Genomic DNA, 27,361 nt, shown 5'->3' on the forward strand with positions numbered 1-27,361 from the left:
CCAGAGGCACGCAAATTTTGAAGGATCATTTTATGTTGGTTTTAATATTGCAGGGTAAGAGGAGGACTGGATCTGGTCAGTGGGCAAGATTCTTATTTCAGCACACACACGCATGCACACACACACACACACACACACACGCCACAGAGTGAGTCAGCAGTAATTCACACTGTGCAAAGCTGGAGTTAACCCTTTAGAGTATTACCGAAAACATAACCTTCACAGATTTGGCTGAGTGTCAGGCCTAATGAGCACAGCAGCTCATCCCGGGTAGGTCTTTCCCCATGAATCAGTTGCCAAGACTGAAAATCCCCACCTGCTCACCGCCATCTAAGTCCCATCCTCTTCAGGGCTTTCCCCAAGCAATCGGAGACTGCACTGTGTGCAGCTTGCTGCTGCTCCACCCGTTTCAGTCCTCTTCTGGTTCTGGGAGAAAGTGGGGAGGGGAGCTTGTTGCAGCAGAAGGGGAAGACTCCCATGACTCTTCACCAGCCTGATTCCTCTCTGCCTCTGGCCCTCCCTCCTCTCTTGCTTCAGCCTCAGCTTCTGATTCTGGACTTCTCTCTGTCACAGACTCTCCCAGCTCACTAAGCCCTGTTACCATTTCATCTTCCAACACCTCTCTTCCTAGTTTTCTCCCTCTGACTACTCATCGGTGTCCCACCATCATTCCTTGGGCTCTAAGCTTTCTTCCCTTGGTGGTTCCTCAGCTGCTTCCTCCCACTATTCCTTTGCATCCAATCAATCTAGGACATCCAGCTTGACCCGAGGTCACCCACTTGTCACAATGTCACATTCACCCAATGCTATACCAGCTGCATTGGCTCCCGGTGTACAGAATCAGGTTCAAGGTGCTGGTCTTAACCTTTAAAGCCCTATACGGCCTAGGACCCTCGTACCTACAGGACTGCCTCTCCTGGTATGTCCCACGGAGGACCTTACGGTCTTCAAATACAAACATCTTGGAGATCCTGGGTCACAAGGAGGTTAGGCTGGCCTCAACCAGAGCCAGGGCTTTTTCGGCCATGGCCCCAATCTGGTGGAATGCTCTGTCACAAGAGACTAGGGCCCTGCGGGACTTGACATCTTTCCGCAGGGCCTGCAAGACAGAGCTGTTCCACCAGGCCTTTGGCCAAGGCACAGCCTGACCCCCTCCTTGGGGGTCTCCCAAGGAGAACTCTAGCCCAATGGTTGCCATTAATTTGATTTTGAATTGATTTCAGAATGCATTTCAATTAATTGATTTTATGTAGACTGTGTTACTTTTATTGTTGTTAGCCACTCTGAGCCTGGCTTTGGCTGGGGAGGGTGGGATATAAATAAAATTTTATCATCATCATCATCACGTGGCCCATTTAGGTGATAAATAAAACAAAAAAAGTTGTTCACAAGCTGCCTTTATTGAACAGTTTCTGGGATCAAATGGGCTTCAGAAAGAAAACCTCAGCCAGTCACCTAGGCAGGGCTCCTCCGCACTTAACAGTTGCACAATGAGCAACAATGAGCAGGGAAGAAGGTGCCATGTGCAGCATGGGCCCATCTCTATGCCAGGAATGGCTTCACCTGTTGTATAGCTGTCCATCATGGGGCTTACTGGAGCTTGGCTGGAACCAGTAGGTTTGGAACTCCATGAAGGGTTAGCTGCTGATCACATGGTGGGGCTCCACAAAAGTGGATACCTGAAGCATCCCGTGAACGGTACCTGTTGGAGAGCTGTCTGAAGTTGATGATGGCCTTTGCCTAGCAGTCCATCACTAAATATTCCACATACGAAACAATATTAAAAATACAATCTATAATAATCTTAGAAAGCGAACGGAAAAGAAGAGAAGAGAACTAAGTATCCATTCTTACAACAGAGCAGTTTACAGCATGGATTTAAAACACAGTTTTGAAGTGTGGGTGAATAAAAAGTTTTTCACCTGACACAGAGGAGAGCCTCTCTGGGAATGCTCTTTAAGAGCCATGGTGCCACTGCCAAATAGGGGTGGGAATCTGGAAGTGCAGGAGCTCATCATGAGACACACCCCACCCCCCGCCCAGAGCCACACAACCAGGAGAAGCCAAAAGGAAGTTTAAAACTAACTTCTCTCATGCAACGTCTTACTTGACTTTTCTGTAAACTTCCCAAATGCAGCAACCTTTTCTCACATTTTGGTTGCCCTTTTCCGAACCTTTTCCAACTCTGCAATATCCTTTTCGTGCTGAGTCAATCACAACTACAGTGGTACCTCGGGTTAAGTACTTAATTTGTTCCGGAGGTCCGTTCTTAACCTGAAACTGTTCTTAACCTGAAGCACCACTTTAGCTAATGGGGCCTCCTGCTGCTGCTGCACCGCCGGAGCACAATTTCTGTTCTCATCCTGAAGCAAAGTTCTTAACCCGAGGTACTATTTCTGGGTTAGCGGAGTCTGTAATCTGAAGCGTATGTAACCCGAGGTACCACTGTATACACAATATTCCAAATGTGGTCGCACCATAGATTTGTATAATAGCCGTTCTGATATCTGTAGCTTTATTTTCGATTTCTTTCCCATTGCTCCCTAGCATGGAAGTTGCCTTTTTCTCACCTGCTGCACACTGTGTTGACACCTCCATCGAGTTATCTAATATGACCCCAAGGTCTACTAGGACTCTTGGTCCGTTACTGCCAATTCAGACCTCTTAAGCATATGTGTGAAATGATTATTATTTTGCCTTAACAGGCAGTGGCGGAACAAGCTAATCGGGCGCTTGGTGCGGTGCGTGTACCCTGCGCCCAGGGGTGGTGCCAGCTGCCCATGGGGCCGGGCCACCTGGGACCTGCTTCCTTCCACTCAGCCACCCTACAGCTGAGGGGGAGGTGGTGGGTGGACCAGAGCTGCCAGGACAGACGTGTGACTCAGGTGCGCTACAGGCCCCGTGTTGAGTGCCGCCTGGCATTTTGTCACCCCCATCAGTGGTGACACCCAAGGCAGTCCGTCCCTACCACATCCCCCTTCCTCCACCACTGTTAACATGCATCCCTTTACACTTGTTCACGTTGAATTCCATTTGCCATTTTACTGCTCCTTCACTCAATTTGGAGAGGTCCTTTTCGGATCTCTTTTTTTTTTGCTTTGATGACCCTGTACAATTTAGTGCCATTGGCAAACTCGGCCAGCTCACTGCTCACTCCTAACTTTAGATTGTCTATGAACAAGTTAGAAAGCACAGGTCTATTCTCTGAGCACAACCCCAAGGCAGTCAAATCTCCTCTGCCTATGGCAGCCCCAGTCTGAGGAGGCCTCTCCCTGCTCCCTTGAGATTCTAGGTTCTGTCACACCTACGCTCCACTGAATCAATTTCCATTAAGACCCTGTTCTTCACATGCAATTATTAGCTGTCATATCAAGACTCCATTGTGTGTGAAACTATATTTAAATGGTGCCTTCACTCCTGGAAAATTGCAGCCGCCTCTTTTTTTTATTCACGAAACAGGTTGAGTGTTCTCCTGCTCAACTCACCCTGTGAAATGGATCCCCGGGATTCTGATCCCCAAGAATCCTTCCTTCATTTTGTGCTCTGACACAGGGCACATGGACGCACAGTTAACCTATGGAACTCATTCCCACAGGAGGCAGGGATGGCCACCAATTTAGATGGCTTTAAAAGAGGATCAGACACATTCATGGAACAGAAGGCTATTGAGGCTTCTAGCCACGAAAGCTATTCTCTGCCTCTGTGGTTTGAGGCAGCGATGCTTTTGAATCCCAGTTGCCAGAAACCACAGGAGGGGAGAGTGTTCATGTGATCAGGTCCTGTTTTTGGACTTCCTATGAGGAATCTGTTTGGACATTGTGAGAACAGGATGCTGGATGAGATGGGCCGCTGGCCTGATCCAGCAGGCTCATTTTATGTTCTTATGAGGCTGGCAAGGAAACTAGAGGCGACATGTTGCTCAGTCTGTCAACCCAGCTCTGAAGGAGAGATTTGATCAGGTCTGCTGCCTCTCTATCAGGCTGCAAGCTCAGCTGACCTCCTCAGGACTCCGACACCATTAATTGTTGGGTAGAAGAGAAAGCTTTTTCACATGTGGTGGACATGTGAAAAAATGAGGAAATTTTGGAATATGATTTACAACAAATTGAAAAAACTGTTCAAATATACCTTCCCAAAAAAAACCCGGAAGCCTTTTTGTTTTGGTTGATAGGAGATGAAATAAGAAAAGCAGATCAGAGACCATTTATGTATGCCACGACTGCTGCCAGAATCTTAGTAGCCCAAAAATGGAAGACTCAGGAAATACCAACACTAGTGGAGTGGTAGACAAAAATGGTTGAATATGTAGAATTAGCAAAACTGACCCACAGGATCTGTAACCAAGAGGAAACAAAGTTCAAAAATGAATGGAGTAAATTTGTTGAGTATATAGGTAATAACTGTAGAAGTTTAAAGACTGTGGTAGGATTAAAATAAATTTTGTGATGTGTATAGGATGCTATTAAGAATCTGCGAAAAAAGAGAAAATTCAATATGAAAGGCTGTTGAAGGGAGGGAGGGAAGTCCGTGCGCGATGGAGCGTTTAGAAAATAAGTAGACATATGACTGTTGAATTTTAGAGTATTTATTTTGTTTGTTTATGTTAAAGAAAACTCAATAAAGAGCATTGGGGGGGGAAATGTTGGATAGAAGAGATTTCAGCAGGTGCAGCGTGCCACACACTTATTGAAGGTGCACAAACCCTCTCCTCTTTAGCATGTAGCTACAACTTTCAGGGTTAGCTGAGAGCACACAGGCTGATACTGCAGCCTATGAGACCATCTTACCTTAGGGCTTGGCTGATTGATTGTGCAAGAAGTAAGGAGCTGAAGGCTGCTGGTCACTGCAAGTCCCAGTTCAAGACACACAAACCCGCACACACCCTTCAGCAGCTGACATGACGTGTGGAATACTAATGCTGCTAAGCCTTTCATGGATTGGAGACGTAGATGAACACAAAAACACGACTCCAGCTTGCTGCCTTCTCCACTCCCCACGTATGATTTTGCTTTGACTTGCATTCAGCAAAAAGGACTGGGAGCCAGCCGAAGAAATTGCTGGCAAACAGCTCGCCTGTCGGTTCAGGGATCTGCATTTGTGCGATAATCTGGCAGCCCTCAAAGACAGCTCGGGCCATGCTCACACGCAACTCAAAAAGCAATTAATGGCCTGTCCCATTGCAATTATTCAGTTCTTTATTGAGTGCATCAGATTCTAGCAGTAAGACTTCCAATTTTGATGTGTTGCATCAATATACATGTGATATTACTGCATCTGGGAATGAGTCTTGTTTCCCTTGCCCTGGTCCTGTACGATCCCTCTGATTTGCCCTGCCTGGGGTGCCTCACACACATACACACTATCTCACCCATGAATTCTGGTTTAATTTGAAGAACTTTGAACAGGTGCCCATTTCTCCAACAGCTGATCTATGGTTCTTGCTCTTCTGTGCAGAACAATGCAAATGCATCACTTTTCATGTCCGAATGGCAAGAATGGAACCCCTTTCCAGTCCAAGGGCTGCATTGCCCCTTGGGAAAGCTTCTGGTGACTGCATGACAGGCATTGATGGATCCAGAGGCAAATGTGTGTGGGGCCATGGACCTGACCTTGAACTTGCTTCAGTAAGCAATTGTTCAGCCACATGTCTCAGAGGTTTCTATATACACCCTAACCCACATACATCTCTCCGCTCCCTATCCAGGCAAGATAGAGGCATGGTCACAGTCCAAGGACCCATTCCAGTGAGGCCAATGCCCTTAAGAAAGGGGTGGAGCTGGGCAAGTGGGAGGCTTGCCCTAGGAAGGGGTGTGGCCTGGGGAGGAGTCTTTTTTGAGGGCCAGACTTGTAGAGCTGCATTTGGCTCCTTGGCCAGAGGCTTCTCCCTCCCCCCAGCATATTTCCCACTGGTCACATCAGTGTAACAGAATGCTGAAATACAGGAGTCTCCATCTGCATTGGCATCCCGCCGGCTTTGGAAGACACAACTGTTTACACAGGCTTTCCCTTGATCTCTCCACCTGCCTTAAACACTGTGCTGTTTGAATGGGATTGCTTTGCTGTGTACCGTAACAATGGATGTTTATCTTTTTTATATGCAGTCAGATGGGTGGCATACAAATAATAAAATTATTACGATTATTATGCTGTAATTTGCTACAAAAGCATGCAAGTGGGTTAACATTCCCCAAGCATCACCTCTTTCCTCCCATCATATCACCAGTGCACCACCATAAACGCACTTGGAGAGGAACACTAAATCCCTGGTTTAGGTTCCTGCAAGAAAAGGACAGTCCTGACATAAATCACCCCTCCTTCATCTTCCTCATCTTCCTTCCAAAGAGGAGGTAGTCAGATTGTTAAGAGCAGATAGAGGACCCCTTAGCGCATCAGTCAAGAGAAGCAACCTGCAGCTTTCCTCTGTTACAGCCTTACGGTCTCCACACATTTTCTCTTTCATTTATCTGTTTGGATTCTAAAGCCAACCTGCCCCCAAGAGTTCAAGGCAGATAACATGAACACAGAAAGCTGCCTCGTACCAGATCAGATTATTTGCTCACCTAGTCCGGAGGATAGTCTGACTGGCTCTGAGTCACTTGGGTCTCAGGCATAAAGATACGTTTCCCATTAACTGTTGTTATTTACTTACTTACTTAACCTTCCAATGGTTTGACTTCACCCCCAGAGAGGCACTCCTCCATCGTCTCCCGATACAGAAGGATGCCAACCAACCAATTTATTTAACTACGTACCATTTGGTTTTTTTAAAAAAATCTCTAAGCAGTTTACATAAAACGGCATGATATGTTCATAAAAACAGCAGCAGAAAACAGACGCTAAACATAATAAAATGATCAAAACACATAAAAAATCAACAAGTTTTAAGAAAATAAATGAGCATCCTGAAATTATGTGTCAGGCGTAGGTGCTGTTACACTAAAAGAATAATTTCATACATAAGAAAAATAAGAACATAAGATGAACCTGCTGGATTGGGCCAATGGTCCATCTAGTCTAGCATCCTGTTCTCACAGTGTAGGCTTGCCTTAGCCCAAAAAGCAAAAAAGAGGACACTCGTTTGCCTGCTCACCTCCTCCTTCCCTCCCCTCCATTACCATTTGGCCTCCTGCTCATGAGACGCTACGTCTCCAGACGATGGAAAGCTGAGCAGCTCCCAGGCCAGGGCTGGTGGCCGCAGGAACCAACACAACACCTGATGCGCCACCCAGAAGGCTAAGCAAGGCCTGGTGGCTGCCGGAGACTGTTAGAATATTCCCTTGCACCTTAAGGGACAGACATGAGACTGCTGTGTGTCACATGTCTGTTTACACTCTAGCACAGCTTGCTGGGAACTTCTGTTTGTGTATAGCTTTCATTTGCTGCTTTCTTTGGACACGAAGGGGGATCAGACATGTTTTCCTTTTGTCTTGATGTATGCTGAATAAACTGCTTGTAAATATGCTTACACAACCTCTCCTGCCACTTCTGTTTGCACGTTATCTCTGCTGAGTTTGCGTGCCCCGGCTTCTGAAGCTGTGGGTCGTAGATGCTGCAACAAGGACTGAAGATTGTCCTGCACACCGGCCGGTGGGCTGGAGCCAGCTGGGGGCCTGCCAATTGCCCCGTTTCCTTGGTTGTATGCCAACAGAGACATCAAGAGACCTAAAGCAGGCCACGGCAGGCCGCCCACTTCTCCAGAGATGGCCGCAGCAGAGGTGGCACCAGTACGGCCTGCAGACCTCACTCCAGACCCCGCTGTGGTGCTTCCACTTCTGGGGCACAGTGCCCTCCCGAGCATGCATGTGACCCTCCAAAAATGAATGCATGAATAAAAATAAACCCCCAAAACCTGGACATTTCATTTAAAGTGCAAAAATCCACCCGGATGGACATGCTGGCCCCTCAAAAGAAGACAAGTGCAGGAAAGCCATATGGCAACTCCATCACAGTGGCCAGCTATGGGAAACCCAACTATGGAGGAAGAGTATAGCCTTCATGGTTAGTAGCTATCAATACCCTTCACCATCATTCCCAGGCATTGGGAGTGGAGGGTGATGGTTGCCACTAAAAAATGGTGATGATTTTCAGAGCACATTCTGCAACGTGGGTTTGTTTAGCTAGGGGAACCTGGGGACAATGGAAATCTTAGGCCTTCCCTCCAAAAAATGGCCAGAGAAAATTTCAGTTCATCTCAAGGAGAGAACTAGAACGTTGGCGGCCGATGATGGGACAGTGGAAGTTGGTCCATCGGAGTGAACGGGGCACTGTCCCACCAACTTCAGCCAGTTTCCACTTGCTTTCTTCTTCTTTTACTTACAACTAGCCCCCTTCATGGATCACTGCCTTGCCGTGGCGAAGGGGCTTGAAGAACTCAGAGAAGCTATGAACTATGCCGAGCAGGGCACCCAAGATGAACAGGTCATAGTGGAGAGTTTTGACCAAACGTGATCCACCTGGAGGAGGAACCGGCAAGCCACTCCAGTATCCCTGCCAAGAAAACTCCATGGACAAAGACAACAGGCATATAAAAGATATGACGCTGGAAGATGAGCCCCTCGGGTCGGAAGGCGTCCAACATGCTACTGGGGAAGAGCGGAGGGCAAGTACAAGTAGATCCAGAGCTGATGAAGCGGCTGGGCCAAAGCCAAAAGGACGCTCAGTTGCGGATATGCCTGGAAGCGAAAGGAAAGTCCAATGCTGTAAAGAAAAATATTGCATAGGAACCTGGAATGTAAGAACCATGAACCTGGGTAAGTTGGAGGTGGTCAAAAATGAGATGGCAAGAATAAATATTGACATCCTGGGCATCAGTGAACTAAAATGGACGGGAATGGGTGAATTCAGTTCGGATGACCATCATATCTACTACTGTGGGCAAGAAACCCGTAAAAGAAATGGAGTGGCCCTCATAGTCAACAAAAGAGTGGCGAAAGCTATACTGGGATGCAATCTCAAAAATGATAGAATGATCTCGATACGAATCCAAGGCAGACCTTTTAACATCACAGTAATCCAAGTTTATGCACCAACTACTTGTGCTGAAGAAACTGAAATTGACCAATTCTATGAAGACTTACAAGACCTTATAGAAGTGACATCAAAGAAGGATGTTCTTCTCATTATAGGGGATTGGAATGCTAAAGTAGGGAGTCAAGAGATAAAAGGAACAACTGGCAAGTTTGGCCTTGGAGATCAAAACGAAGCAGGGCAAAGGCTAATAGAGTTCTGCCAAGAGAACAAGTTGGTCATCACAAACACGCTTTTCCAACAACACAAGAGACGACTCTACACATGGACATCACCAGATGGGCAGCATCGAAATCAGATTGATTATATTCTCTGCAGCCAAAGATGGAGAAGCTCTATACAGTCAGCAAAAACAAGACCTGGAGCTGACTGTGGCTCAGATCATCAGCTTCTTATAGCAAAATTCAAGCTTAAACTGAAGAAAGTAGGAAAAACCACTGGGCCGGTAAGATACAATCTAAGTCAAATCCCTTATGAATACACAGTGGAAGTGAAGAACAGGTTTAAGGATTTAGATTTGGTGGACAGAATGCCTGAAGAACTATGGATGGAGGCTCGTAACATTATACAGGAGGCAGCAACGAAAACCATCCCAATGAAAAGGAAATGCAAGAAAGCCAAGTGGCTGTCCAATGAGGCCTTACAAATAGCGGGGGAGAGAAGGCAAGCAAAATGCGAGGGAGATGGTGAAAGATACAGGAAATTGAATGCAGATTTCCAAAGAATAGCAAGGAGAGACAAGAAGACCTTCTTAAACGAGCAATGCAAAGAAATAGAGGAAAGCAATAGAATGGGAAGAACCAGAGATCTGTTCAAGAAAATTGGAGATATGAAAGGAACATTTCGCACAAAGATTTCCATAATAAAGGACAAAAGTGGAAAGGACCTAACAGAAGCAGAAGACATCAAGAAGAGGTGGCAAGAATACACAGAGGAATTATACCAGAAAGAAATGGATGTCTCGTATACCCCAGGTAGTGTGGTTGCTGACCTTGAGCCAGACATCCTGGAAAGTGAAGTCAAATGGGCCTTAGAAAGCACTGCAAATAACAAGGCCAGTGGAAGTGATGGTATTCCAGCTGAACTATTTAAAATTTTAAAAGATGATGCTGTTAAGGTGCTACACTCAATATGCCAGCAAGTTTGGAAAACTCAGCAGTGGCCAGAAGATTGGAGAAGATCAGTCTACATCCCAATCCCAAAGAAGGGCAGTGCCAAAGAATGCTCCAACTACCGCACAATTGCACTCATTTCACACGCTAGCAAGGTTATGCTTAAAATTCTACAAGGAAGGCTCAAGCAGTATGTGGACCGAGAACTCCCAGAAGTGCAAGCTGGATTTAGAAGAGGCAGAGGAACCAGAGACCAAATTGCAAACATGCGCTGGATTATGGAGAAAGCTAGAGAGTTCCAGAAAGACATCTACTTCTGCTTCATTGACTATGCAAAAGCCTTTGACTGTGTCGACCACGGCAAACTATGGCAAGTTCTTAAAGAAATGGGAGTGCCAGATCACCTCATCTGTCTCCTGAGAAATCTCTATGTGGGACAAGAAGCTACAGTTAGAACTGGATATGGAACAACTGATTGGTTCAAAATTGGGAAAGGAGTACGACAAGGCTGTATTTTGTCTCCCTGCTTATTTAACTTATATGCAGAATTCATCATGCGAAAGGCTGGGCTGGATGAATCCCTAGCCGGAATTAAGATTGCCGGAAGAAATATCAACAACCTCAGATATGCAGATGACACAACCTTGATGGCAGAAAGTGAGGAGGAATTAAAGAACCTTTTAATGAGGGTGAAAGAGGAGAGCGCAAAATATGGTCTGAAGCTCAACATAAAAAAAACGAAGATCATGGCCACTGGTCCCATCACCTCCTGGCAAATAGAAGGGGAAGAAATGGAGGTAGTGAGAGATTTTACTTTCTTGGGCTCAATGATCACTGCAGATGGTGACAGCAGCCACGAAATTAAAAGACGCCTGCTTCTTGGGAGAAGGGCAATGACAGGCCTAGACAGCATCTTGAGAAGTAGAGACATCACCTTGCCAACAAAGGTTCGTATAGTTAAAGCTATGGTTTTCCCAGTAGTGATGTATGGAAGTGAGAGCTGGACCATAAAGAAGGCTGATCGCCAAAGAATTGATGCTTTTGAATTATGGTGCTGGAGGAGACTCTTGAGAGTCCCATGGACTGCAAGAAGATCAAACCTCTCCATACTGAAGGAAATCAACCCTGAGTGCTCACTGGAAGGACAGATTGTGAAGCTGAGGCTCCAGTACTTTGGCCACCTCATGAGAAGAGAAGACTCCCTGGAGAAGACCCTGATGTTGGGAAAGATGGAGGGCACAAGGAGAAGGGGACGGCAGAGGACGAGATGGTTGGATAGTGTTTTCGAGGTTACCAGCATGAGTTTGACCAAACTGCGGGAGGCAGTGGAGGACAGAGGTGCCTGGCGTTCTCTGGTCCATGGGGTCACGAAGAGTCAGACACGACTAAACGACTAAACAACAACAACAACAGCCCAAGGCATGGCCCTGGCTGTCTGATTCCTCCTCTGAACAGTCTGAACTTAGTGCCCCTGTACAACTCAGCAAGGAGGAGGAGAATGGGTCCAAAGTAGGCTTTGCTAGCTCTTCCTGTCATTGACTCTGGCGCCATCTAGTGTTGGCCTCCTTGCCATCCACCCTTCTGGCCCCAGTGCCCACCAGCCACCACTAGACTAATGTTCATGGATGGCTGACAAACGCCAGCACACTTTGAGCCTTACTGCACTTCAGAGCTGTGCAACTTGAACCACAGAATTCCAGGGTGCCTCAACCAATCCACAAGCTAGTAGCTGTGGCTGAAGTCTGTTCTCGTTCTACTGTGGCCTCCTGCAGATTTGCAAAGACCCACAAACGCATTTCCTCAGCTTGCAATGCCTGGTGCCGTGCCTATGTGATTGGCTGAGCTCTGGCTGTCGTTTCCCTTAGCAACCTTCTTCCCCAGCTGTGCTTCCGTCCACACCATTCCAGCTGTTTTGGCTTGCCAGCAACTACGGAAGCCCCCTCCCCTGCTTAGTTTGCAGCAGTGCGTGCTTTTTACACAGATCTTTGCTGACACACAATAGATTCTTGGATAGTCTCTTGGCAAGCTGCAAGTTGGGAGAGAAGGTCTAGCCCCCTTCTGGGAAGACCTCAGGAGAAGCCAGTTCGACCATGACTATGGGGGCTGAGCTCTGTCTCTTCCCTTCCCTTCCTTGCCCAGCCTAGTAATAATAGTCATTAAGCAGGAATCTGTTTGCACAAAGCACTGTCCCTCGGGTGAATCTTTGGATTATTTATTCAGTTGCTTCCATTTATGAATCTCTTCCCATTAAATATCTTGAGGCGATTTCACAGTGAAAGCACCTTTGTCAACAACAAGAACTAGTCCATATGTGAAAACCATGGGATATTTTCAAGCATTAGCTCAAAGTGAAGCTGAAATTTTGAAATCAACCAGCACATTATAGATGTAAGCATTTCTTTGAGAACCCTCTATACCAGCCTTTCTCAACCTGTGGGTCCCCAGATGTTGTTGAACTACAACTCTCATCACCCCTAGCTAGCAAGGCCAGAGCTCAGGGATGATGGGAGTTGTAGTCCAACAACATCTGGGGACTCACAGGTTGAGAACTGCTGCTCTATACTTTTCAAGCATAGGGATGCATTGCAATGATCAACACAGATCTCCATGTGTTGCCCTTTCAGCTCAATCTACTGCTTTCTGTGCACATACACGGGGAAATGATTTTGTTTGCTCCAATATCTCCTTCTGAAGTGACTTAAGTCGTGTTTTCCCTTGAAGTACCATTGTACTCTTGAAATTGAAGCACCTTGTGTTTTCAGTGTTCCGAATGCTTGACTTTGGAGCACACAGAACCTACGCACCTTCTCCAGAGTGACCCTAGGAGCCAATCCTCAGTGGCTGACTCAACTCCTTTCACTCTGATTGGCTCCAATCAACACAAAGAGTGATAAGACTTCTTCTCCCAGTACGTTTCTGAGCACAATTCAAAGTGTTGGTGCTGACCTTTAAAGCCCTAAACGGCCTCGGTCCTGTATACCTGAAGGAGTGTCTCCACCCCCATTGTTCACCCCGGACACTGAGGTCCAGTGCTGAGGGCCTTCTGGTGGTTCCCTTGCTGCAAGAAGCCAAGTTACAGGGAACCAGGCAGAGGGCCTTCTCAGTAGTGGCACCCACCCTGTGGAACACCCTCCCACCAAATGTCAAAGAGAAAAACAACTACCAGACTTTTAGAAGACATCTGAAGGTAGCCCTGTTTAGAGAAGCTTTTAATGTTTAATAGATTATTGTATTTTAATATTCTGTTGGAAGCCGCCCAGAGTGGCTGGGGAAACCCAGCCAGATGGGTGGGGTATAAATAAATTATTATTATTATTATTATTATTATTATTATTATTATTATTATTCTCAGTGGCAAGAAAGTTCCCCTTTCAAGCTGATAGGGCAGCTCCAGGGTTTGGGGGCCAGAGACCCTGCTGGGACCCTGATGTGGAAATAGTAATAGGTCTTCAACTCTCCCTCCCATAACCTTTGACCACTATACCTCTGTTTGCATTGCACAAAAACAGGCTATGGGTTCATTAAGCTCTGTATTTTCTGCAGTGGCTGCTAGTGGCTCTTTGGGGTGTCAGACAGAGGGCTTGCCCCGTCTTGCCTTAAACTGCTTCAGATTGAACCTGGGACCTATTGCATCCAACCCACTGAGTTTAGTTGTCTTCCCCATCTTAATTTTGCAAGGTTTCCAAAGGGATCAGTGTTATCAAGGGCAGGATTTATGTGCTAGATCAAGCTCAGGGCCTATAGCTCATCTATAGCGCATTTGCATTGCTTACTAAAAGTCGGGGGGCTCCCTATGCTAGAACCCCAAGATCTTTATGAACCAGGTCCATCTGCAAAGGTGTCTGGAGTTAGAAAGAAAGAGCAGAGAGGTCTTCTGAATGCATTCTGAGCACAGAATTATGATTTTTGTACCAGAAACTGAACTGAGTCCACAGCCCTTTCACACACAAAAATCCACCTCTGGTTAGCAGTTTCCATTTCAGCAACGTAATGTAGGCTGATTTAAGCTGCTACTCATGGAATTAAGGCCTTGATTCACAGCAAACCTGCTTTGTGCAAACTCTCTTGAAATGAATAGGAAGCTATCTAAGGGAGCTGTTAGTCCTGCTAACCAGGGTTTGTACCACTCAAGAATGCAGGATGGGTGCATTCTCTTTTGTGCCCTGAGTTTACTTTTCGTGAAAAGTTTGCATGTCAGAGTTAAAAGTTTAGAATTCTAAATGAAGCTAAATTTCCAGGGCTGGAGAATTTTGATCAAGGGAACTATGCAAAGTTGATTACGCCTCTGCCAAATCCCGAAGTAGCTCAATCCCAGAATGAGCGTATTATATGAATTTTCTTACCAGTAATTATTTTTTTAAACCAGCAACAGGCATAGTTAATGGTAGCGCTTAATTAAAACTACCATCTTTTCCTCTCTAGTACACTTCTGTGCCTCTGGGGCATAATTCTTTCACAATCAGCAGGAAACAAAATTAAAACCATGGGCTCAATGTAGAACTTTATATAGCACTTTATTTCCCCATAGCCTAGCCCCATGGGCAAAGATCCTAAACATGTTTGCTCAAAAGTAATTAAGTCTCATTCGGCTCAGTGTGGCTTACTGCTCCCTGGACAGCGCATTTAGGACTGAAACTGTCAATCAGGAAAGGTATTTCTATTTGATGTGTGTTAACGTAGTCTTGCCTCTTTGGGCTACTGGCCCTTTACTTAGTTGTTTCCTAATTTCAGACATTGCTTGGCAAAGTTCACACCATTTGATGTGTTTAATGAGTGGTTTTCTGATCTAAATCAAGAAAGGCTGGAATGTCTGTGTGACTGAGCTGCTCAGTTAATCTGTGGCATTTTATGGATTGTAATTTTTTTTGCTGATACCATCCTGGTGGATCATATTTTAATGAATTATGGAACTGACTGGGGTGATATCTTTTTATTGTCATTTGCTTAAAGGTGTCAATGGAAGCTACCTGCAATTTGAAATGCCAAACAAGCTGATCCTACATCCTCCAAGTGCCCCTATTTTCCAGGAACAGCCCCAGATTTACAGAAGTCATTGCAGTTTCTGATTTGATCCTGGGATGTTTCATTTTTTCTTAGGAGTTGCTCCTATTTTCATTGGAGAAATGTTGGAGGGTATGGTAGGACATCCTTATTTTCACTGAAGAAATGTCAGAGGGTATGGATTCAGTTACAGATAGGTAGCCGTGTTGGTCTGGCATAGTCAAAACAAAAAAAATTCCTTCCAGTAGCACCTTAAAGACCAACTAAGTTAGTTCTTGGTATGAGTTTTCGTGTGCATGCACACTTCTTCAGATATGATGGGTATGGAGGGTATGGAGGGTATGGAGTTAGGTGACCCTTGAGACAAGGTGATAAGTAACTAGACAACCTTTAGAAGACATCTGAAGGCAGCCCCATATAGTTTTATTATGTTTTTAGAAATGTTGGAAGCTGCCTAGAGTGACTGGGGCAACCCAGTCAAATGGACGGGGTAAAAAATTATTATTATTATTATTATTATTATTATTATTATTATTATTATTATTATTATTATTACTACTACTACTACTACTACTATTTTAGGGTGTCCTTATTTTCTTTCTTTTTCTTTTTTTATTTTCAATGCAAAATTACAACAAAATTACACACATTGAATCCAAAATGAAACAATACAAACAAGGAAAAAACCCAAGAGAAAAAAGAACACAAAAACAAAACAAAAACTCACATCTACAAAGAAAACCACATCATCATTCTAATCTAATCATTACATACATATACACATATTGACTTCCTTCCTTTGTTCTAAGACCTTGAAATTTTTACTCTAAGTTGTTCTGACTAATCTATCTTTATACTTTTTACACCCTTTTTCTCTTTCTTTAACCCTGCTAAGCTTCATTCATTACATACCAATATGCTTACTCCAGAACAATGTTCTTTCATATACTCTTTAGCACATCCCCATTCTTTTAATAATTTTTGGTCCGATTGTCCCCTTATGAATGCTGTGAGTCTTGCCAGATTTATATATTCACAAAATTTGATTTGCCATTCTTTCATTGATGGAATTTTTCTCCCTTTCCAATTTTTTGCTATGAGCATCCTGGCAGCTGTTGTCGCATAGAGGCATACTTTCCTTTGATTGTCAGGAATATCATTTGTGATTATACCTAAAAGGAATGCCTCTGGGTTTTTTTTACTAAAAGATAGTAAATAGGTGTCCCTATTTTCATTGGAGGGTCTGAAACCACCAATCAGGAAACACATCCAAAATGAAGGTTTCAAGATGCTGGACTAGATGGGCCATTGGCCTGGCCTAACACCTGTCATGAAGGAGCGATTCTGTAAGCAAGTATCTCTGGGTGGTGTCCCTCAGGCAGGTGTTAACAATTAGTCCCCCAAGCAGGAGCAGGCTGCCAGCATTCCTCAGCCCCTATAAATCTTCGAGTTAAGTTGCCAAGAAAAAAAAGCTAACAATCTGACTGTTACTGTGGTTTCCCACCCTGCTCCAGTCTGGAGAGACGATTAGCACCATGCCGGGGCTCATCAACCGGATGACCAACTCTGCTCTCCCTCTCGCGGCCTCTGAGGTGACCTCTTGTGTCAGTGGCTATGCTTTTGGGATGACGGCCTCTCTCACCTACAGCAACTCGGAGACCCACCCCTTTGAAGGTAAGAGACAGAGGGAATGTGCAACTATGTCCGTACTCGAGACTTATTAATCTGTCTCAGGTGATATGTGTCCACATGGGAGAGGCTTCCTAAAGGGTCTAATGAGGCAAGCCTCTCTGAGGAGACCCACAGCAAGGCGTCCTTCAGTTTGCCACCTGCCCCATCCCTGTTAGCATACCCGGTGTTAGTGGTGACGTCAGGAACCCAGCTGATCCAGACTCTGGAATCTCACGTGGCTAAATCTGCTAAGATGCTGACCCAGCAAGCAACATGTCGCCTTGGCCCCTGTACCTAGGACTGGGGTGGACGCAAGTTCAGTGCAGCAAGCAGAATGTTTCTTTGTGCTGGGCAACCAAACAGGAACTCCTTTGACTGGGCTGGGTATGATCTGTCTGTCCGTGCTGGTACTGGCGCCTCCACAACCTAAGTTACAGAGGGGGTGTCAGCAACTGCCATGGACCAGGCTAGGTGTGAGGTGCTTCCTGGGATGCTGTTCCAGGGGTGGGTTCTAGTTATGAAGGTGGCTTATCCAGTGCTGAAGGTGAGACTGGTGCAGGAGCTGATGGGAAAGGGACCGCAGAGCTTCCCTAGGGTCATCGTCCAACTCCTCCCATCTCTCATCCTGGTTTGACCAGCCCCTCCAAGACATCTCCTTGGGACTCATAACATTGGCCTGGGATGTTGCTGGAGGAGAACGTCCCTAGGGTCAGATTTGTTTCCCAGGTGTGAGATTCCTTGCCTTAGCCACCCCCAGCCCCAATGACCTTTGACCCCAGGCATAAGCATTATGTCTCCTGAAAGGATGCTTCCCATTGGCAGGGCTCTTTGTCTACCCATTGGATGAATACACAACTGTGGTTGGCTTTGAGGCGATGGTTTCTGAACGGGTTGTGACCGTGCAAATCAAAGACAAGGCCAGAATTGACGACTGCTACGTTGACTGCTGCAGCCTCCCCAATGGCAGGGCCCTGGACGAAGGTGGTGAGAGAATTATTTGTGAGGAAAATACAACCACATCTAAGATGGTAGCAACTCTTGGTGAGGGTGTAGACCCTCCAGGCCACAAGGTGGCAGTGGCAGCCAAGTGCCACCCTTATCTGGGAAGTGGCAAAAACAGCCTTCTACCAGTTTTCTAAGGGGAAAAAAGTTTTAAAAGCAAATGAGGGGGAACAGAATACCTTTGGCCACCTTGAAAGGTCAAGTAAAGTAAACAGCAAACCCTTCCTGAAAACTGAAGAGAATTTCCCCCCCCCCTGCCACTCCCCAATCTGACAGTGCCCCAGTCCTGTGCAGGGTAGAATTCCTTTACACAGAGAGTTATTTATTTGTATCATTTATGAATCACTTGCCCTAAGGCATCCCAAAGCAATTTAACAATGAAAATATCAGCAAGCAGTACATACATTCAAAGCAAACAAATAATCAAGTCCAATACACATACAGACTAGGATCAAAATGGGTGTACTGAAATTGCGTTACTGAAAAATATTGCTTTGGTTTTGCATTATTCTTAATATTGTCTTTTCATAAGCTGCTCGGACACTTTTTCATAGTGAATGATGATGTGGCATACCAAAATGCATACAGTAAGATAAAGTATGCACATTAAAAAGAGGATATTAATGAACACAGCATACAAAAATGTTGTATATTAGGCTGAAATTGCTTGACAAAAACGTTTATACTAGGCAAGAACTATGTCTATTTGGAGGCTTTTTTTTTTTTAAAGCAACCTGGTTTGGAAATATGAAGAACTGAACTTAAGATTGAAAACATGAGAAAATGAGAGTAACCAAAATGGAGAGATTCACCCATTGCTAGTGGTAGTTAGGACTTCTGAAAACTAGACCATGGCAACCCTTATATAGAGAGATGGGTGGGGTTGCTGGGGATATGAATGTTTTGACATCTTGTCATTTCTTTTCTTTTACACAGGACGTATTGTGCTAGATGAGGATTTGGAGAGGATCGTCTTTGTGGCCAATTTGGGCATCGTTCCTCCTCAGGAAAATGTCTCCATCTGCATCAGTACCTCCTCAGAGCTGCAGACCCTTCCCAGCGGTGCTGTGAGGGTCCTTCTTCCAGCTGTGTGTGTCCCTAAGGTCCCCCAGAATAGCACAGATGCCATTGCTGCCATCTCTGGGCACCACCTTCGATTGTAAGGGACCGACATGAAATATTGCTCTTGATGGGTTTAGCTAGCGCTACAAGAGGGAGGGAGGAACAACATTGCCACATCCTAGGGCAAAGCTGCCAAGGCTTTATAGCATGGCCTGAAGGGACACTATGGCAGAATCACCTGGGAGCCTTATGTGTGCCTCTTAAGTTACATGCGCAGCATACACTGAAAGCCCTATGATACCCCTCTCCACAGCCATGGCTTCCCCAAGGAATTCTGGGAGCTCTGGTTTGTTAAAGGTGCAGAGAGCTGTTCAGAGACCCCATTCCCCTCACAAACCTACAGTTTTCAGAGTGGTTTGACAATCCATCCTTCTTCACAGGGAACTCTGGGAATTATAGCTCTGTGAGGGGAATAGGTAGCTCTCCATGCTATCTAAAGTTTAGAGGTATAACAAGGAACAGGACTTTTGCTTCTGCTTTTAAGGAAAGCCCAGATTGTTCAAGACTCAAAAATACAGAGAGGATTTTGGATGGGAATTTTGAAGTCCTTTAGATGGGCCTGTGCAAAAACTGAAAGTTGCGTTTTAGCATTCCCTTTACAAATCACCTCCTTCTTAGCAGAGACAGACACTACTGTGGTGTTGCTACTCCGGATCAGCCCGGAAAATTCTGTCTGGCTCGGCTTTTGGAAACGGAAGCGACGAATCCTACTGAGTACGAGTTCAGTTTCTACCTGGAGATCAGAGGACCGTGCTTACTTGCAGGTAAGTCTATATAAAAGCGGGCAGGGATGGGAACATTTTTTAACATCCACTTGGTATAGAACTATAACCCCTATCAGCCCCCAGACAACATGGACAATGGTCAGAGATGATGGGAGTTGTAGTCTGGAGGGCATTGTGTTCACCACCTCTGCTCTGTGGGACAATGGTGAGTTCTGGTTCTCAGTGCTGCTACTCTGTGGCCGACTCCTCCAATCTAAGCAACTGGAAGTTGTCAGATCATTGGCCCACCTTGCTCAGTAATGTTTACACTGACTGGCAGAGTTCTCAGAGTTTCAGTGAGGATTCTTTCCCAGCTGATTTCACAAGGTTGCCATATGTCCTCTTTGACCAGGACACATCCTCTTTTTCATGGGTGGAATCATCATAGTGGTCCATAGTTAAAAGTAGAAGTTGGCAAACGTGTCCTCTTTGGGTTTTTTGCTCTTCAAAATATGGCAACCTTACCAGAGAGTGAACCTGGGGTCTTCTGAGTACAAAACAGGTTCTCTGCTACTAAGCTACAGCCCTTTCCCTCACTCATAGTCAAACTAGACTATGGTTTCGTGTGTGGTGTTGGTGCAAGGGATTAAAAATTAAGGTTCCTACACCTCACACCAACTTTTTCTGCTGCCCGGCTGGAAGTTAAGCCATTGTCTGGCTTAGCACTATGTCCAGACCTAGGCTTATGGTTTGTTTTCCCTCGAACAAATCATAAGTGCTAAGCAAAGAATAAACCTTGGTTCACAGCTCATGGTTTTGTTTGGAAATAAACCAACAACACATAACGCTAAGCCAGACCATGGCTCTTATTGAGGTAAAAGTTGGGGAGGAGTGAAGCAGGCATGACTTCTGTAACATAGTTCAGTTTGAGTTTAGTATAGTTACACTTCAGTAGGGCTACAGCAAACATGTTGAAAACGTTTTGTTGAAAAGTAGCAGTATTAAAATCAATTACCATCCTGCTTTTTAGCGTAGCAGTGCATGAGTTTGCTGTTACTTACGATTGCATTTATATGCCCACCTTTTCTCCAAACTCAAAGTTTTCCGGGTTCCAGATTCATCTTCGCACAACAACCTTGTGAGGTGGGTTAGACTGAGAAACAGTGACTGGCCCAAGATTGCCCAACGAGATTCATAGCTGAGTGGGGATTTGAACACTGGTCTCCCAGGTTCTAGTCTGACACTCTAACCACTACTCCACAATGGCTCCTACACCCACCCACCCACACACCCACCCACACACCCACCCACACACACACGTACCTCTTCTCAAGTTCTTTGGGGTTCTCCATCATATTTCCCACAATGGCTTCCCCAACTAGGAGTTGAAAGCCCGACGCACGAGATCCGCGCAGATGCCGCTCCTTCAGCCAGATCTGCCAAGAGCATTGTGATCACACTGGCCAATAAACATACTTTTGACCGACCCGTGGAGATCCTGATTCATCCAAGCGGTAGGTGGGCCATGCTTGCTATCTCTTGACTTCTGGGGCTTCCCCATCCCAGAGATCCCTCCTTCTCTGTTTAGACAGTGCAAGAAACATTACATCTTGAATATGCTCCACCTAACCAGGGACAGTCCATAGTTTCCAGTCCCTGGTAAATTGCCGATCCAATCTTGCCTCTGCATTTGTCATTTTGGGGGTGGCTTGTTAAAAATGTACCTTGCACCTAGTCCCTCCTAAGGAGAGCTGAGCCTGGCAGGACAGCTTACTCTATGGTCTTAACCCCTTCATGCATTAATTAGACTTAAGCATGTTGGTTATAGGAGGTTGGTTATTCCACCCTTTGTACAGTGGACTAGTTTATACAGACATTCTACCCATCTTCTTCTATCCTCTGGCTGAAAAAAGCATCCCCACCCCCCCACCCTGTTCTCTGTGCCCCCAGCTCCTGTTAACAGTGGATCTCAAAGTTCTAGAAAAATCACAAAGTAGATTCCGCAAACCTGACCTTTTCTTTTTCTCTCCCAATCTCCTTTCCGTTCCAGAGCCTCACATGCCCCATGTATTAATGGAAGAGGGTGACATGTCCCCCGCGGAATATGAGCAGCACCTGAAGGGGCGGAATGACTTCATTAAAGGGACCAAGAAAGATGCAAGTGCAGAGAGAAAGGTGAGGGGCAGAAGAGCGAGCCAGTCTTCCCTCCATTTTCTACACCAGCCTCACATAGCTACAGTTCTCAGAGTTCCCTGGGAAGAGCGAGATTGACTCTTAAACCATTCTGAGAAGCAGCCAGCGATAAGCATGATTTGCACCCATGATGGTATGCAGTTTGGCCCAAATTCATTGAGGAAATGAGGTCTGGATGGGTATTGATAGCTTTCATTACAATTTGGGGAGCTTAGCTGCAGCCCTCAATATGTTGATGGACTCTAACTCCCATCAACTTTGAACATTGGTCATGCTAGCTTGGCTGGTTGTACAACCTGGAGGGCCCACAGGCTCACCACTTCTGCTCATAGCTCTGTTGGTTAGAGTGCAGTGCTGAGAACGCCAAGGTTGCAGGTTCGAACCCCGTATGGGATGGCTTCATATTCTCACAATTGCAGCGTGTTGGACCAGATGATCCACAGGGTCCATTCCAACTACAATTCTATGACCCAGGTACATCATGTTCTGGGGCAGCATGCCCCTGAATTCCCAGTGGGGAAATAACAGGGGAGGGGTGTTTCCCCCAAGTGTTGCCTGTGACTTCCTTGAAACATCTGGTTGGCCACTATAGAAAGCAGGTAGCTACACTAGTAGCTTTATGGAACCTTTTGGAAAAAGTGTGTTTCCGAGGTCTGATGGCTCATAACACCTAGTTGGCTCTCTTTACACAGTCATGCTAATGGCTAATGGCTGCATTCAAATGAAGGAAAACTACTGCATATTAACCTAAGCAAATTGTGCATCCCTTTTCTGGTTATTTGGCTATAACTTTTGATAGAATACAGATAACTGAACAAACTTTGTTGCATTACATTCTTCATTAAGTTCTCTTTCCATTGATACATAATATTATGGTATTACTAAAAAACAAAGTGGTGTTATGAGCCACCAAACCTTGGGAATACACTTTTCCCAAAAGGTTTCCACAATTCTGGCCACTAGTGTAGGTATTTGCACTTCTGTGGCTGCAAAGAAAGGGAACAGAGAAAAGATTTTCTCCCTGTCTCCATAGTGTTAGAACTCAAGAGACCTCCAAGAAAGAGGCAGAATCTTGGGAGGTTCAGGATATTCAAAATAAATTACTTCTTCATACAGTCAGCCTATGGAACCTGCCCCCACAAGAGGCAGTGACAGCCAGCAACTTGCATATTTATAAAAGAGAATGCTATGAATGGCTACAAGCCTCAGTGGCTATGTAGAGGCAGGATGCCTTTGGGTGCCAGTGGCTGGGAATCACAGGTGGGGAGAGTTGTTGTTGTTGTTGTTGTTGTGGTTGTTGTTGTGCAGGGTTCCCATTGGGGCACCTGACTGGTAGTGTGAGAACAGGATGCTGAACGGGATGGGCCTTTGGCCTGATCCAGCAGCTGAGGTCCCTGCAGACTGGAGGTGCACAAATGGTGTTGGAGAGGACCCAGGAAACTATCAACCTATGAGTTTGACATCAGCACAGTATCAAGAAAGGTCCTAGAACAGATAATTGAACAGTCTGTGAGCATTTAGAAAAGGATCCTATGATTATTAAGACCCAGCATGGGTTTCTCAAAAACAAGTCATGCCAGATGAATCTTTTCTTCTTTTCCTTTTTGATTGTTTCTAACTTGGTGGATCATGGGAATTGTTATGTACTGAGTTGAATAGGATCCAAAAGAAAGCAGTCTGATTGGTCCTAGAACAATAGGGTCCAGAATGCAGCAGTCTGATTGGTCCTAGAACAATGCAGCAGTATGATTGGTCCGCAGGAGCCACCCAATCCAGCTCCAGGTGGAAGTGAATCCGCAACCTGATTGGCCTATAGGAGAATCCCAGAATTAGCCAATCACGTGCGGCCCATTGTGTAAATAATGTATATAAAGCAGATATTTGGGGGGAACTTTCATTCCTCACTACTATGAGCTGAATAAAGAGCATGAAATCCACACTCGACTCCGAGTATATTTCAGGAATACTGTGGATGTAGCGTATCTTGATTTTTAGTAAGGCTTTCAACAAAGTCCGCCATTATGTTATGGTGGAATAGCTAGTGAAATCAATGTGCATTGAATAGGAAAAGTGATCCTATTACACTCAGCAGCTTGTGAGGTGCCCAGTTGACGATATTCAAGAAAGCAGCAAATGGAGCGATTTCTGGTGGCAAACAGCCTCCACAAGACTCTGTTGGAGTTCCTTCCTTTCTTTAAAATATTAAGTTTCAGAATGTCGGTTGGAAATTGTAATTAAGCTCCTGTCTTTGGCGTGTTATGCAAATACTCGTTAGCTAGTGGGATTACGTGGGACAAACATCCTGGGGAAACAGTGGGCAACTAATGAGCTTTTGTTAGTTTATACCATAATTGGATAATGGGTTGAGGGTGTTAATAAGAACCCATGCAAATGTCTTTCCCAATTCAAGGCACAGGGGGACTCAGATGATTAAGCAGAAACACATTTTATTCTTGGCAGAACAGCTGCACTATTGAGTTCCAATACTTCCAAGGCTAGCAGTGCGGGAAATGTTTGCCTACACTCTTCAGCCAAAAGAAGACTCTGAGACCAACTCACTAAAATCAATAATAACAGAGGCCCTGCCCTTAGACATGGCACAAGAGGAAAGTTAGGGTTGCAATACACCTGGAATTTCCCGTACATAGCTGGGATTTGGCCCTCGTCCGGGCAGAAATCGCTGAAATGTCTGGGAAAATCTGGACATATAGCAACTCATGTTGGAAGTGTAGATTTCAGCAAATTCCCCTTTAAAAAGCTCAAAACTTCTTTTTTTTTCACATTGTGCAAAACAAAGCTCAAAAAGGGGTGGGTGGGAAGGCTCAACAACTTTGCCAAAAAAAAGAGAGCTCAACTTTTGTGTCCAGATTCTCACTTTTTGAAATATGGCAACCCTAGAAGGGATTGAGGAGGAAAAGTGAATTCGGGCACTAGTTCTTAGTTACAAAGCTCTAGTAATGACCATTAAATTATAAACAGTTTTTTTAAAAAAAAATTTATTAGAGTTTCAAATAATACAAAAAGCAAAAAAATAATAAACAGTTTAAGGAAGAGGAGAGGAGCCCCATATCACTGGCTTCTCAACTGGGCTGATGAAATGTTCTGCTTCTCTTCTCTGTCTCTTCCAGCCTGATGGAATGGTTGCTACCAAGTGGCTGCTGAGAGAGGAAGCAGTCTGATGGGTACATGCATATCGGTCATGACACAATACATCCTATTAAACAAATCCCACCTTTATTTCCTTTTAAAAGCTCAGATAAATGTTTTCATAACATCATGCAGTTCTGATATCTTCATAACGTCTCATCATTGCTTTTTCATGGGGTGTGGCGGGGGGAGCGGGTATTTATATAATAAAAGTTGAAGACAAATGGAGAGAAGCAATGACACATTTCATTGGGTGTGATTACATAGATAATTATCTCAATCAATCCGTTAGGAATCATGTTAATATAAAGAAATACAAAAGACACCCCCACACACACACACATACAGAGAAAATGAGGAGTTAATGGAAAAGAAGTGTGTAGAAGTAAAACTAATAACAGTAAAAGCGAGTCGGACACGACTAAACAACAACAGGGTATATAAGATAAAGAACAGCATAGAAAAAAGAAAAAGAGAGAGACGAGAAAGGGGGAATAGGAAAGGTATAAAGGCCGCTGAGAATAAGGGCTCATCCCCACATTTCCTTGACCTCTGTTTTGATCATATTGTATACCAATTCATTTCCCCAGCTTTTATCTCATTATTCCACAGCTGTGCCTTGCCAAAACCTTATCTTACCCACTGAATGGAAGCTTAGTTAAGCAAAATCTCTCTTCAGATTTACACGCATCTGGTAAGATCCAGTTCAGTGAGTAAGATCAGATCTTCGCAAGGCACAGCCACAGAACAAGAAAAGTTCTCAGGTTGGGGGGGGGAAATGCAGGCCAAGTGAAAGTGTGGATGAACCCTAGGTTATAAGGGGAAGTGCTCCAGGATTCTAATTTATGAAAAGGACCCACCGTTCTAAGAAATAAAACTGGCTTGCTTGCTTTTAAATGAAAGGCAACAACAGCCTGTACTGATTTTCTTGTTGGTTGTTGCAGACAGAAATCATCAGGAAGCGGCTCCACAAGGACATCCCTCACCACCCAGTGATCATGTTGAACTTCTGTCCTGATCTGAGGACGGTCCAACCTAACCTCAGGAAGAGCCACGGAGAATTCATCTTTCTCGTGGACCGCAGTGGGAGTATGAGTGGTGTGAACATCAACCGTGTCAAGGTGTGCATGGCTACCTGATTCTTGCATGTAGAGTGGGAAGGGCATTCGTTTGTGAATGCCTTCTAGTTTCACTGGGCAATTGGGTAGAAAATTGAGTTGCCACACGATGCAGTGCTTAGCAGGGGCCCTCTGGTGACAGTTTTCCATGCTGGAAGTTAATGCAGAGTGTGTGGAAAGGAGCATGGGGCAGTTAATGGCAGGGAGCAGGCAACCTTCTGACAACCATCTCCCTTAAAAGCAAATTAGAGATACAATGGCTCTCTGTGTCTCCCACCCAGGTAAGTAAGCAAGCAAGCATTATTGAAGTTCAAAATGCTTTCCCGACTGGTGTAAATACTTAGAGGGTGCAAAACAGGGGTGGTAAGGGGAGGTGGCCTGGGGAGAAGAGGGGTGGCCCAGGAGGGTGTGTGTGTGACCTGGAGGGCAGGATGGAGCGAATTGGAGAGCCACATTGCCCCCTGGGCCTGGGGCTCCCTAACTGTACCTTAGATAATTGTTCTTGAGTCTTTTTTTAAAAGACTCAGCAGTGCAAAGTCTTTTCCTTTTATTGAAATCCAATTCATCCTCTAGATCAATCCATCCAGAGACTGCAGCTGCATCGACACGTAAAGGCTAATCAAACTTTCTGCGTTTTTCTTTCCCTGAGAGCCACCAGATTAATTCAGAGATAAGAGAGGAAGGGAAGCTGAAAACATGAACAAACACACAAGGAGATCTTGGTGGCCCTGTTTGCACGTCACTGTGTTCCCGGCCCCGTTCTCATGGCGACGGCTGATAGCTGCAGCCTCAAGCGATTGCTTTTATTAAAATGTGTTTGTGTTTAGTTTTGTTACTTTATTATATCGTTATCACGCTTTTCAGACAGTTTCAGGTGGAATTTCCAGAAAATGTAGAATTTATCCACACAGATTCCACACACACATTCCATTCTCCCTCCTTGATTTTGGAGAGAAGCCAAGCTACGTATTATTTTTTTTACCAGTTCTGCAAAATTGGTAAAAAAAATATCATGCTTTCTAAGCATGGGACAAGTGCATACCCTCCAACGTGTTGCAGCAGAAAACTGGGATTCCTGTTTTCTGGGGCCATGTTATCGTGTGAGTCATATGGCCTGCACAAGACCCCCAAAATGGGAGGTCCCAATTGAATCAGGACAGTTGAGGAATACGCAAGTGCAAATCCGGATTAGCCCTGTAATTAAGCTAGGCCTGTGCCATTGGGCTGGGAATGGTGTACAGTTAAGGAAAATCTGACGAATGGA

General features: G+C 45.1%; 1 protein-coding gene across 7 annotated transcripts in view; it reads left to right on the forward strand.

The window, feature by feature from the left end:
- VWA5B1 (von Willebrand factor A domain containing 5B1) overlaps window positions 1–27,361 on the forward strand; it is a 65,044-nt gene that overhangs the window by 3,645 nt on the left and 34,038 nt on the right. For 3 of the 7 annotated variants that reach the window (XM_081923462.1, XM_081923461.1, XM_081923465.1), the window contains 7 exons: window positions 16,655–16,814; window positions 17,634–17,795; window positions 18,750–18,972; window positions 19,554–19,699; window positions 21,022–21,153; window positions 21,690–21,814; window positions 25,924–26,100. In XM_081923462.1, coding sequence (XP_081779588.1) covers window positions 16,676–16,814; window positions 17,634–17,795; window positions 18,750–18,972; window positions 19,554–19,699; window positions 21,022–21,153; window positions 21,690–21,814; window positions 25,924–26,100 — 1,104 coding nt within the window. In that variant the 5' untranslated portion in view covers window positions 16,655–16,675. Of the gene's footprint in view, window positions 1–16,654; window positions 16,815–17,633; window positions 17,796–17,969; window positions 18,011–18,749; window positions 18,973–19,553; window positions 19,700–21,021; window positions 21,154–21,689; window positions 21,815–25,923; window positions 26,101–27,361 lie in introns of those variants that run through there. The other 4 variants (XM_081923464.1, XM_081923466.1, XM_081923463.1 and 1 more) reach the window with 3 other exon arrangements.

The sequence above is a fragment of the Podarcis melisellensis genome (assembly GCF_964234715.1).
Source record: "Podarcis melisellensis genome assembly, chromosome: 8".
NCBI lineage: Eukaryota > Metazoa > Chordata > Lepidosauria > Squamata > Lacertidae > Podarcis > Podarcis melisellensis.